This window comes from Coffea arabica, chromosome 4c (genome assembly GCF_036785885.1).
Source record: "Coffea arabica cultivar ET-39 chromosome 4c, Coffea Arabica ET-39 HiFi, whole genome shotgun sequence".
Classification (NCBI taxonomy): Eukaryota; Viridiplantae; Streptophyta; class Magnoliopsida; order Gentianales; family Rubiaceae; genus Coffea; species Coffea arabica.
The window spans coordinates 52,198,011-52,214,255 of record NC_092316.1 but is presented as its reverse complement, the minus strand read 5'-3'; the positions used below and the strand labels follow the sequence as shown (position 1 = coordinate 52,214,255).

General features: G+C 34.3%; 3 protein-coding genes and 1 long non-coding RNA gene across 6 annotated transcripts; 3 read left to right on the top strand and 1 right to left on the bottom strand.

Moving 5' to 3' along the window:
- The first annotated feature begins 2,012 nt into the window (after positions 1-2,012).
- Positions 2,013-2,886, top strand: LOC140005013 (uncharacterized). Its single transcript, XM_072045082.1, has one exon. It carries the CDS (start codon positions 2,037-2,039, stop codon positions 2,775-2,777), a length of 741 nt encoding a protein of 246 aa, XP_071901183.1. The 5' UTR covers positions 2,013-2,036; the 3' UTR covers positions 2,778-2,886.
- Positions 2,887-6,376: 3,490 nt separating this feature from the next.
- LOC140005414 (polynucleotide 5'-hydroxyl-kinase NOL9-like) lies at positions 6,377-11,857 on the top strand. Of its 2 annotated transcripts, none has more exons than XM_072046393.1 (9): positions 6,377-6,767; positions 7,243-7,330; positions 7,405-7,466; positions 8,747-8,913; positions 9,066-9,249; positions 9,459-9,639; positions 9,841-9,940; positions 10,482-10,609; positions 11,468-11,857. In XM_072046393.1, the coding sequence occupies exons 1-9, from the start codon at positions 6,580-6,582 to the stop codon at positions 11,519-11,521; spliced, it is 1,152 nt and encodes a 383-aa protein (XP_071902494.1). In that variant the 5' UTR covers positions 6,377-6,579; the 3' UTR covers positions 11,522-11,857. The 2 variants fall into 2 exon arrangements, with proteins under 2 accessions (XP_071902494.1, XP_071902495.1); XM_072046394.1 differs by having other exon boundaries at positions 7,243-7,340; positions 7,433-7,466.
- Positions 11,858-11,888: 31 nt separating this feature from the next.
- On the bottom strand, positions 11,889-12,963 carry LOC140005415 (uncharacterized). The gene is made up of 2 exons (XR_011813253.1): positions 12,851-12,963; positions 11,889-12,763 (listed from the first exon to the last, which is right to left on the bottom strand). It is a non-coding gene; the product is annotated as an uncharacterized lncRNA (long non-coding RNA).
- On the top strand, positions 12,374-15,235 carry LOC140005413 (probable myosin-binding protein 5). 2 transcript variants are annotated; one of them, XM_072046391.1, is made up of 3 exons: positions 12,374-13,103; positions 13,587-14,465; positions 14,629-15,235. In XM_072046391.1, the coding sequence occupies exons 1-3, from the start codon at positions 12,374-12,376 to the stop codon at positions 14,835-14,837; spliced, it is 1,818 nt and encodes a 605-aa protein (XP_071902492.1). In that variant the 3' UTR covers positions 14,838-15,235. The 2 variants fall into 2 exon arrangements, with proteins under 2 accessions (XP_071902492.1, XP_071902491.1); XM_072046390.1 differs by having other exon boundaries at positions 13,584-14,465.
- Positions 15,236-16,245: the final 1,010 nt, after the last annotated feature.

The following is a 16,245-nucleotide window of genomic DNA, read 5'->3' as shown; positions in this document are numbered from 1 at the left end:
TTGAGTGTATATCATATTAAATGATAAATGAATAACTTATGACTTATTTTTTGAAGTAAGTTTATCTACAAAATTTAGTGCCACTTAATTAATTTAAATGTTCAATTTTTTGTTATCAAACACGTCTAAACATGTTAAAATCTGAATCGATTAAATTTAAGTATTAAATTGGCTTATCAAATAAAGCCTACGTATGCAATGGTGAGGCTACAATATAGTTATTTTGTTGAGTATTCTCACATTAATTAGCAGAAGAAAGAGTTCACAATACTGAGTGTTCAAAATTGAAATTTAAGGTGCAAGGAGTCCAAAGTGGAATTGATCCATAAAAAATTAGTCGATTTAGACTAGTTTAGTATAAAAATAGATAACAACATTAATATTGTGGACAAAATCTCACATATTATGCATGTTAGGATTTCAAACTGCATAAAAAAATGATAAGAGGGAATCATACACAAAAGCACAAAAGATCTTGTATTCAACCCTATACCATTTCCTGTCCCAATATCTATCAAGTCTCCATATATTCTTCATAAACATCCTATTTTAATTCTTTTTTCTTGTCCTTTTAAGTCACAACAATTACTTACAGGATAGAATACATGTTTATGAGTCCCAACAATTACTTATTTGGTAGAACACATATTTATGAAGTGAAATAGAAAGAGATTTAAGATGAGGCGTTTATGAAGAATATTTGGCGATTTAATAGATTGTGGGACAGAAAATAGCACAGAAAGCAAGCGAATACACAAAGAAGAGACATAGGAAACATGTATAGTTTTCAAGTCTCAACTTAATTGGTAGAACATTAATTAGGGAACCGTGAATTCTTAATTTAACTAATAACTTTCCCATTGCTTCCCTCCCCTTGGTAAGGTTCCTCTGTTTGGATTGCTCTATTTTTTAAAAATTTGTTTTTCAAATATTATAAAAATTTTTAAAAAGTACTCTCAAAGGTACTCTAAAAAATAGTTAAATTTTTTTAAAATATTTAAAAAATATCCCAAAAAATATTCGAATAACTCTTCTACTTTTAAATATACCAAAATATTTTCTAAAAATATCCCAAAATATACTCTAAAATTCTGCTACAGTAAAATTTTTCAAAAACACCTCCGTGGTCCAATTGCCACAGCTAAGGTACAACTAAATTCAACTTGTGTTTTAGTGGAATTACATAAAAGCCCTTCTAATCATTTAATTATATTAACATCCAAGTCTCTTAATTTCCTAAAGCCTTTCTCATCAGTTATTTGCAAACTTATGATATATAGTTATTAAGACACAATTATTAAATTAATTTCAATTAGTAGAGAAGTTTGGTTTCTTGGCCGTTACCTCCCATCTGCTCAAATTCTTTTCAATTACTTACAGCTTTTTTCCATCACAATCATGTAGCCTTTTGAATTTAGATGTTTGCTACATTAGCTACTCCTCTTCCCCATTTTGCAACACTTTTCTCAATAGGTATATTTTCTTTAGCCAATCAACTTTTTTGTTGTAAGAAATCTCAATAGGTATGTTTTTTTTAACCAATCTACTTTTTGGTTATAAGAAATATGTAATCTTGCGGGTTGTATATGTGATAATTTTTTAGTGTTTTAATTCAATTGTCCATGTTAGATAGAAATGGTAGGGAGGGGATCACATTTGTTAATTATTATTTGTGGTTTAAAGCAAGTTTATCATCATAAATTTTCCCATATGTAGATTGCATCTACTTTTGTTGTTTTAACTATTAGTTCTAATAATTTTCAAATTGTTTGCTATTTTATTGATGATTCCATTTAGGCAATTTTTTCACTTCATTTTGATAGCTATTTACTTAAAACTATTTGGATGCAAATCTAAAGTATATACTTCATTACTTTTAATTGTTTTCTTGTATTTAGTGGTCTAAGATGTTTTAGTACTTTATTTAATGTGGTTATTCCTATAAATTAGCATGTTAGCTGTTGTATATCTTTATTGTATACCATTGGATATTATTTGATGTTTCGTGGTTGTAACTTCTTCATGCATATTTAGAAATGAAAGAAACCTCAAGCATAGCATTTGTCCCCATATACTTCCTTCTCACTCTCCTCCTTTCCATACCTTTCCTTCTTTTTCTCTCTTATTGTTCTTCCATCACCACAAAAAACCCAGAACGATTCTCCTCAGAAACAAGCTTGGGCCTAAAAATCCGACCCGGATACAAGACATACGAGTCCTACATCCAGCGCCAGCTCAACAAGACCCTCAATCTGAAGCTTCGAGAAATATGGAGAACTCGAGACTGGGACAGGAAAATCCAGGTCTTTACTCGTTTCTTCGGCGAGCTAAAACAGAAGAAGTTGCTTTCTAATGATTCCAAAGCACTGAGCATCGGGGCCCGGATGGGTCAAGAAGTAGAGGCGTTGAAACGGGTAGGAGTATCCGATTCAATAGGGATGGACCTGGTCCCATCTCCACCGCTAGTTGTGGAGGGCGACTTTCATAACCAGCCGTTTGAGGATGGGACTTTTGACTTTGAGTTCTCCAACGTGTTTGATCACGCGCTTTATCCGGAGAAGTTCGTGGGGGAGATCGAACGGACGATGAAGCCCGGCGGAGTTTGCGTTTTACACGTGTCGGTAAATAAACGGGCTGATAAGTACTCGGCGAATGATTTGTACAGCGTGGAGCCGTTGAAGAAACTGTTCAAACGGTCCAACTTGGTTCATGTTCGGACTGTTGATGGATTCGGGTTGGACACAGAGGTGGCCTTCAGGAAAAAGAAGGCCATCTAAGAGTCTTGAATTTTGTTAAAGGATTTTTTTTCTTTTTTGTTTTATTGTTATTATTTTTTTTTTGGGCATTGCCTCCATAATTTAATACACAAATATATATTTTTTTAAAGTTGTAAATTGTAATGGATGTCAAAACTCCAAACAAATTTTACTGGAACTTAAAATACCCATAAACAATGGAACCATTCATTTATTGTTTCGAGTTTGTATTTCAAATGTTATCCTGTGTTTAATTTGTGCATAAGGAATAAGAAGAAATGGAGTTAAATTGTAGCTTTTGCTGGATATTATCTTTGTTTTTTTTATTTTGATAATAAGAATGGTCTTTTAAAATGGTCTTTTAAAACAAAGACCATTCAGAAATTTTCTTTGTTGAGTTTTAATATGAAAGATAGGGTAAAACTACGTCTACTGACATTACACCATGTTTCCACTAGTTTTTAAGGTATGGGAGCTCATTCATTATATCTGGCATTGACTTCGTCATAAATCTAGTGAAAATGAGAATGAATGCCTTGTTTCACAAATTCATACTGAGTTATCTTTTCCGGGCGGTGGTTTATGGCATATAAAGCAAACGGTGATTTTAATTATCTACTAAACGGATGCATTTGATTTGGGAAGTGCATTAAACGAGCATTTAGTATTTAATACTGACTGCTAACACGGTACAACGAAATCTATAATGGGATTCAATGGATTTCAGCAAATTGCCTGTCATTTTATGCTAGTTTATTCGTTGGAGTGTTGACTTTCTTGAATTTATTATTGCATTCGCCCCATTTTGATAGTTTTGATTTTTTTTACATGATTTAAGAAATATTACATTTTGATAATCTTGATTTTTTTCTCCTATAGTTTAAGAAAAATTACTTAATTCAGTTGGAAAAGTAAATTTAGCCTCATATTTTTCTAAAATATCCTTACATTAATATTAAGAGTATTACCAATCATTATCCCTTTACATTGATTATAACATCAATAATGATGATATATTACACCATTCAACACATATATTAAAGCAATTATTGGTGAAAAAAATGGACTATATTGGAAGATGGACTATAATTTGTGATGAATAAAAAAAAAGAAGACTATAAAGCGGAACGGAGAAAGTATTACTAAGCAAACTTACTTGTTATTGTCTTAATTACATAGTAGTACTAGTGTGAATACCCGTGCAATGTACAGTGCTTACGTTATTAAAAAAAATTAAAATAAAAGGTAAATTTGAAAAAAGTAAAAAAAAAAAATTTATACCAACATAATTAAAATCTAAGATTTGTCTAACAATAGTTCAAAGTATGACAAAATGTGTAGATCACTCAAGAATTGCATTTTTGCAAAATTTGGATCTTGAAATAATATTAGAAAATGAATGATATATGGATAGAAATAAATGTAATTGCATGTTTTATTTAATTTCAAAATGAAATACTTACAAACATTATACATTTGATTTGATAATCTTGTACAAAGGTGCGAACAGTTTTTTACACCAATCAACTTTTAGTATGAAAATTAATATTGGTGGTTTAATTATTTCTATTGAATTTTGTGGAGTTTGTATTACAAAAAAAAAAATGTTTAGCGAGACTTGTATTTCTTGAAAGTGAACTTGGTGAACCTTTTTAAAATATTTCAATGGAATCACTATAGTGTAAGATTCGTTTTGTGATAAGTTGTTTTTTTCTTTGTAATCTTCCAAGTTTAGAATTAAGACCCCGTTGAAATCAATGATGGAACCAATGGGGTCTAATGAGGGCCATAGCCCCCTCAAGTTTTAAAAATTTTAATTCATATTGTGTAAATATTTGTATAAAATAAAGTTTGCCCTCCTAATTTTTTACAATTTTAGTTTATATTATGAGAATATATGTATTTATATATATATGTGTGTGTGTGTGAATTAACTACATTTAAATTAATTTTTTCTTAAAAAATTTATTTATTTTTTACATCCCTTTATAATTAAACTTAATATTATTTTTAGATGTCATATATTTAAATAGACGAAAATTATTTCAAAATGAAATACTTGCAAATATTATGCATTCGATTTGATAATCTTGTACAAATGTGCGAACATTTTTCAAATCAATCAACTTTTAGTATGAAAATTAAAATTGGTGGTTTAAGTAATTATGTTGAATTTTTTGGAGTTCATACTACAAAAAAAACATGTTCAGTGAGACTTGTATTTCTTGGAAGTGAACTTGCTGAACCTTTTTAAAATATTTCAGTTGAATCACTATGGCGTAGGATTCGTTTTGTGATCAATTGTTTTCTTTTTTATAATCTTCCAAATTTAGAATTAAAACGCCATTGAAATCAATGATGGAATTTTTTACAATTTTAGTTTATATTATGAGAATATATATATGTATATATGTGTGAATTAACTGCCTTTGAATTAATTTTTTTCTTTAAAAAGTTATTTATTTTTACATCCCGTTATAATTAAAATTAAAATTTGATATTTTTAGATATCATATATTTAAATATATGAAAATTATTTTGAACATAACACATTCAAAATAATTATGTTAGGAAAAATTTTAGCTCTTCTAAAAAAAAATATTAGTTTCGTCACTGATTGAAATGCTTGTAAGTAGGATTTATTCATGGTGAGAGTGCGATACATAGTCTTTTTTTTCACTGTATTCAATTTGTGTGAAGACAAATGAAAATGGATAAAATGGATTAGTGATCATCAGGTTTGTGAATGATTATGAGAGTAAAATACATTATGACAATAAGATACATAGAATTGTGAAAATTGTAATTCAAACAAGCTTCTAAATTTTGGATATGTGATTTTTGTAATTGCGAGTTTCTTAAATTAACAGTTAATTATTGCTACCAGTGATGTGGTAAATGTCAGTGGTAAATGTGAGAAGTAAATTGGAATTTGCACATGCCATTTTGCAGGGGTGGTTATTATTTGTTAGTTAAAATTTAGGAATTTTAATTTTATGGGTTAGTGGGTCACATAAATTGAAGAGTGGAAAGGGAAAAGGAAAAGATAAGAGTTATTGAATTAAAATAAATTTAAAGTTATAGTAAAAGGAATTCAGATTTCTGATGCTTGTGGGAGCTCCTCGTAAAAAAGCTCCTCTCTAATATATATAGATATAGATCCTGAGACATCTTTGCTTTTCGAACTTCCTAGCCTCGTCGAGAAGTTATTGGATTAGCTATTTTTCAAGGTGTTTTTAAAATTTTTTTACTGTAATAGAGCTTTTAGAGTATATTTTGTGATATTTTTAGAAAATATTTTGGGATATTTAAGAATAGAAGAGTTTTTAGAATATATTTTGAGATTTTTTTAAAATTTTAAAAAAATTTAAACTAATTTTTAGATTACCTTTTGAAAAATTTTAGATTAGCTATTAGGATTTATGAAGGTATTTTATTTTTTCCAAATTTCGATGCGTGAACATAGGGTGCTAGTTAATCAGCACAGCATAAAGGTTAGGATGCAAAATAGAAATTAGAGTGTACCTTAGGTGTTTTGTGTAATTAAACCATTTATTTGATTTGGGGGAAAAGCGCAAAGTCAGCAGGCCAAAAAAAAAAAAAAAAAAAAAAGTAGGCAAAAGGAGAGCCTTCGGATCTGAACACACGTTTTAACGCTTCAAAATGAACTGAAGCGCCGTACAATCACAACTTTTGGCGGGTGCTGCTGCTTCTTTTTTTTCTTGCATGCATTTATTCAAATAGAGAAGAGGCAGAGTGCCTGAGACTTGAGACCTGAGTACTAGTGGTGGGACTCGAATAGTATTTGATAGAGATAGAAAAGATGGCTTCGGTTGGGGAGACTGAGCCTCCAGCAGCAGGCATAGTAATACCAGAAGAATGGTCCAATGCAGCACACACCATTGCTTATGATTCCATCAGCTGTCCTCCCCCTATTGCCTTGGTTTGTGGCCCCAAAAACAGCGGCAAGACTACCTTCTCCCGCCACCTTCTCAACGTTCTCCTCCAAAGGTTTGGACGCCTTACTCTCACTTTTCTTCTGCTCATTTTACGTCTTCTCTCTTTTGCCGTGTGGATGGTATAGCATGCAACTCCTTTTTTTTTTTTTTTTTTTAAACTGCTGTGAATTTCGGTTGGGTTTTGGGTATTTGATTGAAGAGAAGAGACGGGCTTCTTGAAATTTGCTTCAACAATCCTATCCTCTGTTCTGATTTTTATATCTAAGGATACTTGTATAATCCTGAAAAGTTGTTTTTATTTTAAAGTTCTTTTAGTTGGATAGCTGAATTAACAAACAAACTCACTTCTTGCAACCTCCTTGTATGATAGATTAGGTTAATTTGATGGACACTTGGCACTTCCCAAAAAAAAGGGGACAAAAGATAATGGATTATAAGAAAAAGTGGGATTGAAGATTATAAGATGGAAAGAATCAAACTTTGTTGATATTGTATGTGATATTGAGGTTTTCAGTTTTGAATTGCAGATACAAAAAGGTGGCTTATCTGGATACTGATGTTGGGCAGACAGAGTTTACTCCTCCTGGTCTTCTATCGCTAACTGTCATTGACAAGGTGACTCCAGGTTGGTGGTCTTTTATTGGGTTTAGCCTCTTTTACTTGCTAATATAGTTGTGTGCATCTGATAGTTATTGGTGGATTCTCTTTCATGGCCAGATTTGACCATCCCATGCCTAAAGACGCCTGAGAGGTATGACTTTGAAGTTCTTTTGTTTGTTTTCTTGAATGTAACGTTTATGAAGTTTGTCTCTGAGTTATGGCATTCTTGTGGATAGTGGTGCAGCATTAGACTAGTCATTGAAGCACTAGCCTTGAATTGAGTCGATGAAGGATTTATTGTGATATCCTGGTTAAAAATCTTATCTGTTGTAGGAAAGTATAAGATGAGTATCAACATTGAGCATTCTGCTTTGAGGCACTGCTTGTCTATGGGTATTTGAGGAACACATCCCCCCAGTAGGGGCTGCAATTTCATTTTTTTTTCCTTTTTTCTTTCTTCTGGTCACTTGTGTATCACTTAATATCTCAGCAGTTTATATCGCATGGTGTTTAAGTGGGCAAAACGCATGCTTTTGAGATACATTTCTTTTTTGAGAAACAGGAGATTGGGAAATAACTGAAATAATTATCTGCATTTTCATTGACAAATTAACATTGATATCCCCATCCTGTCCGACTTGTACCGCTTGTATGGCTTCAAGACATAAAATTGGTTTTCCATTAAAAAGAAAAAAAAGTAAAAGCAAGAATAAATAAGGCAAAGTGTGCATGTTAGATAAAGGAGAAGAAAAGCTTATCGAGTGATTTGTTGGTCATAAGAATTGATGTTGTCTTTGCCCACTTAGAAGATAAAAAGCATGTGCTTAAATGGCTACAATAAGCAACTACAATTCCAAATGGAAACTTTAAGATGGCATTTCTACAGGATGTTCAAATTTTCCAGATACAAGTTTTACAGATGTTTGGGAAGTATTTATATTTGTTTTCTATGATTGTTTTTTTTTTTTTTTTATTTAATATTTATTTTCTGGTAATGCTGATCTATCCAGTTGTGGGGAATTTTTGTTTTATGGGGAAAAGGTGTCTAACCAGCCTTGACTGAAACCTGGAACTTAGCTTTCTCAAATTGACATACTATTGCTTATAAGGAAGAACATATTTCTGGGCTCTTTATTTTAAAATGAATTTCTAGCTACAAAAATGATTACAGCCTTGTCTGTTGCATTTGGCCACTCCATCTGATGCATTGAGATTTTGTTACAAAAATTCAAGTTTATTACCACCTGATTGAACTTAATATCTTTGCCAAATAGATTAAATTCCCTTCTTTGAAGTGGGAAACCAGATATTTGTCCAGACATTGTGTAAATAAGATTGAAGATAATATGGCAGTTATTGATGCATCATCCTGAATATATGGCTCTATTATGGGTTAAATGTTTTACCTTTTGGCTGAAACTTTTGCTTCAGATGCTTTTTCTTTGGCGACATATCCTCAAAAAGGGATCCAACAACTTACTTGACATACATATTCGCCTTATATGACCACTATCGCAAAGAGTACTGCATGTTTGATAAGATAGAACGTCATCACGCTGGGGTGCCGCTGGTCATTAACACTCCAGGATGGGTGAAAGGTATACTTGTATTAGTATCTTTGATCTTTGTATCTCTACCAACTGATATGACATAAATTATGCCTTGGTTTTGCATTACTGCTGCTTGTAATGGAGTTTCTTTCATCCATAATCTTTAGGTTGGCTAATCTGGACATTATGTTTTGTGGCAGGTATTGGTTATGACATCCTTGTTGACATGCTTAAATACATATCTCCTACACATGTGGTAAAGATTTGCATATCGACTGAGAGTAAGAATCTACCAGTTGGAGTGTTTTGGTTAGATGAGGATGATTCTACATCAACTACCATAATTGAGGTCAATTCAGCTCGTCAGGACTCTTTCAAGAGATCGTATGTCCTTTTCCAAGTGTATAAATGGATTTTCATTTCAGTAAGAGCTTGGCATCTGCTACATCTTGTTAATAGCAAGATTGAAATATATGCTGTCCCTTTTTGCAAGCATACTAGAATTAGCACGACTTGCTATTGGTCAAGCAGCATCAGCACTTTAATCTATTAAGTCTTTTATTTTCAAATCTTCTGTTCAATGTATTGTACAGGGTTCTGGTGCAGAAGGATGCTCGCCTTATGCGAGACTTGCGTGTGATGGCATATTTCAGACAGTGCTTTCCCAGTCAATTGAATATCACTACAATAAAGGAACTCGCCAATGCATTAGCTGCCCAACCCCCTTTTGAAATCTCTGTATCAAGTATCAAAATTAAGCATCTTCATTGTCAGGTTGGTTCAGTAACATAGAATACACTGTTCTTCATTTCCCGCTGTATGGTTGATCTACAGACTTCATTTGTTCTCAACTTTCAGAAAAATTACTAAAGTCTTCTTGGACTAGTCTTTCATGATATTTCTCATCGTCCTTGTTGTTTATGATTTACTAAACCCATCTTAGGGCATGATTTTTCAATTGTTTCTTGATGATAGGTCCCAAAGACTGAAATCTTCTACAGCTTAAATGCAACTATTGTTGGCTTGGCCATCAGTTCTGAAAGTGGTGAAAATTTATCTCCTTGTATTGGCCTAGGTAGGTAACTTGTTTGAGAACTATGCTACCTGTAATTAATCGTTTTTAGTTTGTTTTTCTCATGTGACATGAGGATAAGAAATCTTTTTCACTCTGTACAAATGCAATATGGGCTTGTACTTGGAGATAATCATATCCACATACATATTCAGGCCCCAAGTTGTGGCACATTGCATTACTAGTTAATTTTGGGTTGCTAATGTGGTTGAGCCTAGACAGGTATGCAATTTGGGCATTTGGTAAGTTTGGAAACAGAATTCTAGTTGCAGCGGAGTTTATTAGTGCTCTGTGTTCGTCTTTATCCCTTTTTGTGTGAGTCATACCTGTTTTTTTTAACATTTTGGTAAGTTTGAAAACAAAATTGTAGTTGCACTGAAGATTAGTGGTGCTCTCTGTTAGTTTTTATCCCTTTTTGTGTGAGACATACATGTTTTTTAACATAATTTATAATTTTTACAATGTACTTTCTGATTTCTTTCTTTTTTAGCTGAACGTCATAGACTCTAGCTTAATTTCCTACTGTCTTGTCTTTATGATCCAGGAATTGTGAGAGGTATTGATACTTTTAGGAACATCCTCTACTTAATTACCCCTGTTCCTCCAGACTCTTTGGAGAAGGTTGATCTATTGCTACAGGGGTTTATCCAAATTCCCACTTGTTTACTGCAGGTATGGGATACCTTCCCCTGAAGTCATTATACCTTTAGTTCCCCTTCAAATCAATATGCAAACTTTTGGTCCTGGGGTAACCTGTTATTGCTAGAATTTAAGTTATTCTTCTCTTTAACTCCATTTTTCATGAGATCCTGGTCAGCCATTTTATGTGTTTATATATTGAATAATGGATCTTGACATTTAACATATTATTTTACTTTCATGATATTGATAAGAGAATGATCAGTTTTGCACACTACAGTTTCAATTTGATGGAAGATTTCTTTTTTTTTTTTTTGGTCCAAAGGGAGACTCCAAGTCTTACAAGGGGGATGGGAAAAGGTGAGGGCTTAAGAGTCGAACTAGGGACCTCACAGTCACTTGGTCTGCTTACTTGTGCTTGCAATCCTGCTGATGGTTTTTGCTTTGTTTTCTCAGCTAACTTATGCTTACAATTGCTACTTAAATGTCAATTAATCTGTTTGATGTGGCATGTCAACTTGGGATTACTGATGACAAAAGATGTTTCAACTTTCTAATATAATTCTTCCCCTTTTCCTTTCTGTGTGGTTGGGGAAGAGGGTGGTGGTGACTGATTCTTTGTTATGGAAACATTATGTCTTATGCTTCTTTCAATGAAGTTACTAATTTTGCACCATTTTGGGTCTTTTCTCCAGTTCTAAATAGTAGAAAAATAGAATGGGAATCATGGGTTTCTTGCCATTCTCTTTTCACGAACTCTTGGAATTCTTGGTAAAGCACAATCTGGCGTTTTGCTAGGTTTCCTTAGAAAATCATGGAGGACCACTCCATCGGCATGCATTCTTATCTATTAATACCTCTTTTTGATTGAAAAAAGATGATTTTCTTCAGGTACAAGGATGCGTTTCACCATACATGTCTGCCAATGTATTGCCTTCAGATTAGGAGATTAAAGATGCTGTTTGGTTAGTGAAGACAAGTGGTGTACCATCTCCTCTATAATTTAATTATGTAGCCAAGTACTTCCCCAACTTTTTAATGCTACGGCTCTGCAATTTCTTCAGTCATAAGTAGAGTTCTAATATGCCGAGCACGATCTGATATTTACTTCAGTAAACTGCCTGAGACTCCTACTAGACTTTGAAGTTTTTGGCAGTGTTTAAGCTTGGAAAATTTTATTTGGGCGTGCTGTAAATATGGCTTCAGAAGCTGTTTGAAGCTCTAACCATTTGGTTCAGAGCACAGCTCGTTTAGAAGATGATATAGATACTTTCAATACAAGACTCGAATCCCCTGGTATTGAGAAAACAAGTGGGTAAAATGACCATATATTTACAATTGAGTCCACCTACAAAAACGACTCTAAATCACTACATGGGGTAAAATGGAAAGCGCGATGGACCGTTAATCTAGGTGCAATGGTTCTCCCTCTCTCGAAACTTGGAAGCAAAACCTGTGAGTTGGTGACCCCTTTACTATATCTAGCTCAAACCATCAAACCAACACTCCCACCTGAATTTTTGCAACCTCAAAATTCTACACACAAATCTTTCCTCGTCTTCCTCGCACTGGCACGGAGAGAGAGAAAGAGAGAGAGAGAGAGAGTGGAACTGTAATAGAAAAGATCTAAAGAGATAGGAAGATCATGATCCGGGGCTGGCTTTTTCCTCCGGGGTCATGATCTGTCTCATTTGCTGCAGCTTGATTCTCCTCCACTTTTAATCTCTCTTTTAATTCTGATCTTCCTGACATTATCCCCCTTTTAGAACTTTATGGTCTCACACCTTACACATAGACATGTCGCAATCTATCAAGATACTTATTGAAGAAAAGTTGGGAAAATTTCCACAATTCTTGATATATGCCATCCTGGAATGGGTGGTGATAATTCTACTATTCATCGATGGGTTTCTTGCCTTTATCTGCAACGAACTTGCAAAATTATTTGGTTTGAGAATCCCATGCTTGCTCTGCACAAGGATTGATCATGTTCTGGTTCACAGAAATCCAAATTTCTATTACAATGATTCGATATGCGAAGTTCACAAGAAAGATATTTCTTCCCTTGCCTATTGCCACGTGCATAAGAAGCTGTCTGATATACGAAGCATCTGTGATGGATGCCTTCTTTCATTTGCAACAGAGAAAGACTCTGATTGCGATAGATACAAGTCTCTTGTTGGGATTCTGCACAAGGATATCGATTGCTTTGTAGAGGATGACCAGAGAAATTTGGTAAAATCAGGAAAGAAGGATGAAGGGTTGCAAGGTGACCTGACTGGTGTTCCTCGGTGTTCTTGTTGTGGGGACCCTTTGAAAACGAGACCCTCCTCGAAATTCATTCGAAGTTCGTCGATGAATGCTAATGCTCCCACCCCTTCTCCAAGAGCACCCCTGCTGTCATGGAAAAATGAGGATGGGAGAAATCCAGAATTGCCCCACATTCGGTACACAGAGCTCAAGTTCATGTCGGATAATGATTCAGAAATTCCAGAAGATGAGGATGCTTCAATTGGAGACAATCAACGTAAGTCCCATAAAAAAATCGTTTTCATGTTGATTCCAGGAGACAATCAACGTAAGTCCTATAAAATAAAATCGTTTTCATGTTGATTCCAGGACACATATGAGGAGCCTTGGCTTATGTGGTTCGTTCGTGTTTTGACTGATGCAAATTCTCTTCCTCATCTATTTTATCCAGTTGTGTGACTATCAGCATTCTTCTAGATGTGGTTCATATATGTGAATAATATATGTAAACATGTGAGATTATACACCTGTCTAACACTGCAGCTGCTATCCTGTTCTTATTCTGATTGTTTTCCACCCGCAAGAAGATATTCTTGATATGTGATATACCTTAAACTAAGTTGTGTTTTTTTTTTCTTTTGGGATGATTGCACTTAACTATTTTATTTAGCTGGCTCATATTGACCTATTATGTGAATTTTTTTTTATCCTTAAAACATAACTAGGTCGTGTTGTTAATTTGACAAGATTGATATAGCAGGTAGAGAAGATACTAAAGCTGCAACAGTGCCTTTACTGCCAGACTCAGAGGACATAAATGAAGATGCTAGTAAAACCCCTCTCTTCGTTAGGGGAAACAAATTTTTTGGAATACCGCTGTCGGATTCAGCTCAAGCCAGTCCTAGGTACAGGGCGGGTAAAAAATTTTCCATGGACAAGCCGGACTTTGTTTTAGAGCCCAATGACATTAACGCACTGAACGAAGCAGACGGTGACTCCATTTTGACTCGTTTGAAGAGACAAGTTCGTTTAGATCGCAAGTCCCTCATGGCACTGTATATGGAACTAGATGAAGAAAGAAGTGCCTCTGCTGTTGCAGCAAACAATGCGATGGCAATGATCACTCGGTTGCAAGCAGAGAAGGCAGCTGTTCAAATGGAGGCCTTGCAGTATCAGAGGATGATGGAAGAACAGGCAGAGTATGACCAAGAAGCACTGCAGGTCATGAAAGACTTACTTGGGAAGAGAGACGAAGAGATTAAGGTTTTGGAAGCAGACCTTGATGTTTATAGGGAAAAATATGGGCCTATTAAGAAAATAGGAAGTGAGGTCTGTGAAATTGATGATGACGAAGATTATCAAGCTTTGAAATCTCAGTCTCTATCATCTTCTGGTGAAAAATCTGAGTGTGGCAGTCCCAGTGAACTACTAGATCAAAGTGGAGCAAAGAAACGCTCATTTGACCGTTCCATGGAACTAGGAGCTGGTGGAACTCTGGATGAATCATCCCTAGACTTCGAGCACGAAAGATCTTACCTTCTAGGTTTATTGAAGGATGTCGAGAGAAATATGAGCGTACCCTCCGTCGACCAAGGATCTCATCTCTCGGGGTCTAACGTGGAAGAGCAAGGAGAGAGAGGTGATTGATTCTTTCTTTTTGTTCCTCAATATATTGTACCCTTTTGCCTATATACATCGGATTTGTTAAACTCCTCTCTCTCTCTCTGTTTTCTTTTATCTTTTTGGCTTTGCTTCCTTGCTCTTCTTCAATATGATTAAGATGAAATGGTTCCCCCTGACAGGTACAGAAAATAAGCCTATTCTTGAAAGAGAGTTGTCTTTGATTAGGGAGAGATTGAGAGCAATTGAAGCAGATAGTGGCTTCTTAAAGCATGCTGCTATGACTCTGCAGAAGAGTGGTGAGGGAAGCAAACTCTTGACAGAGATTGCTCAACATCTGCGGAACCTTAGGTACTCCGTGAAAATGCCTAATGATGACATAGATGCGTGACCTGTGTTGCTGAATGGGGTAAACCAAACCATATTCAGAGCTGGTTCCATCCGATTGCGAGTTCAAATATCTCATCCAGCTTGACAAGCTGAAGACAGCCTAAATCTGTACCAGGTTTGGCTGAACTCCGGGGTCGCATGCATGAGTAGCTAGCTACAGAATAGTTTGCAGTCCAGTGGTTTAGCATGCAAAGTATCAATACGTGTAGTTTTTGGCCGTAGGGTTAATGTCTTTTTTTTCTGATTAAAGGCTTTGATAACTTCGTGCTTACCTTCCTTTCCTGTCCCTCGCTCATTTTAGGGCCGTGACCATGAGGTGTCAGATTTGAACTCAGTAACATTTATTATTCTCGTTTCATCAATGCAAATATCCTCCTGTATATTCAATTCATTCATTCATTCTTAATCTTACCTTGCCACTCTCAATGATGACCTGGTGTATAAATGACTCTTGATTGCAAAGAAGCTGTGCCCTCCATCAGTATCTTGCGTTTCCGACTGTTAATGGCAACTTCTGTTTCCAAATCTACTTGATTGTGCAACGGATGAATTGAAGTAGCTTCCGGCTGCTATAGTTATATCTTTTGCACCCCGGCGATTGGCTGAGAAAGCTTATTATGATGGCTACAAGTCTACTGAGATGAAGTAGCATCTTCAGTTGTTGGTAATTGAATTGGGATTATCCTTCTTCAATGGTTGCTTCTTGCAAAAAATTCGCTTTCTGATCAAATGTCTTTACTGATGGCACCTGCTAACCATCCTAAATAGGAAGGGTTGCAAATGAATCGAGTCGAGTCGAGTCGAGTTTTGAGTTAATTGAAACAAATCTTGACTTACTTTTATCAAGTTCAAACTCGAACTCGAGCTCGACGAGCTGCAAATTTAAAGTTCGAGTTTAAAAAAATAAAAAATAATTATTTTTTAAAAATAAATAAAATAAATTTTTCTTAATAAATAATAAAAATTAGGAATATATATATAATTTTATTATTAAAATAAAATTATATATATATACTTGAGCTCGGGAACTAACGAATTTAATATTTTTGAATTCGAACTCGAAGCTCGCGAGCTAACAAACTTAGGTTTTGTTTGGAAAGCAATTTTTCATAGAAAAATTATTACGTTTTTTGTGAACATATTTTTCAATTATCTTTTTATTTCATATATATCAAATTTCGCTTTGTTTGGATAGAGTATTATTTGAAATATTATATGAAATAATTACTGTAGCACTTTTTGTAATGTGATGTATGTGAGATAAAAAGGTGATTGTAAATATAAAAAGGTAGGTTGAGAAATGTGTTTATGATGCAAGTGAAATATTATTTGAGATATTTTTGTTATCCAAACACTTTTTTATACTACAAAAAAATTTCAGAAAAACGCAATTCAAATAAAATTATTTT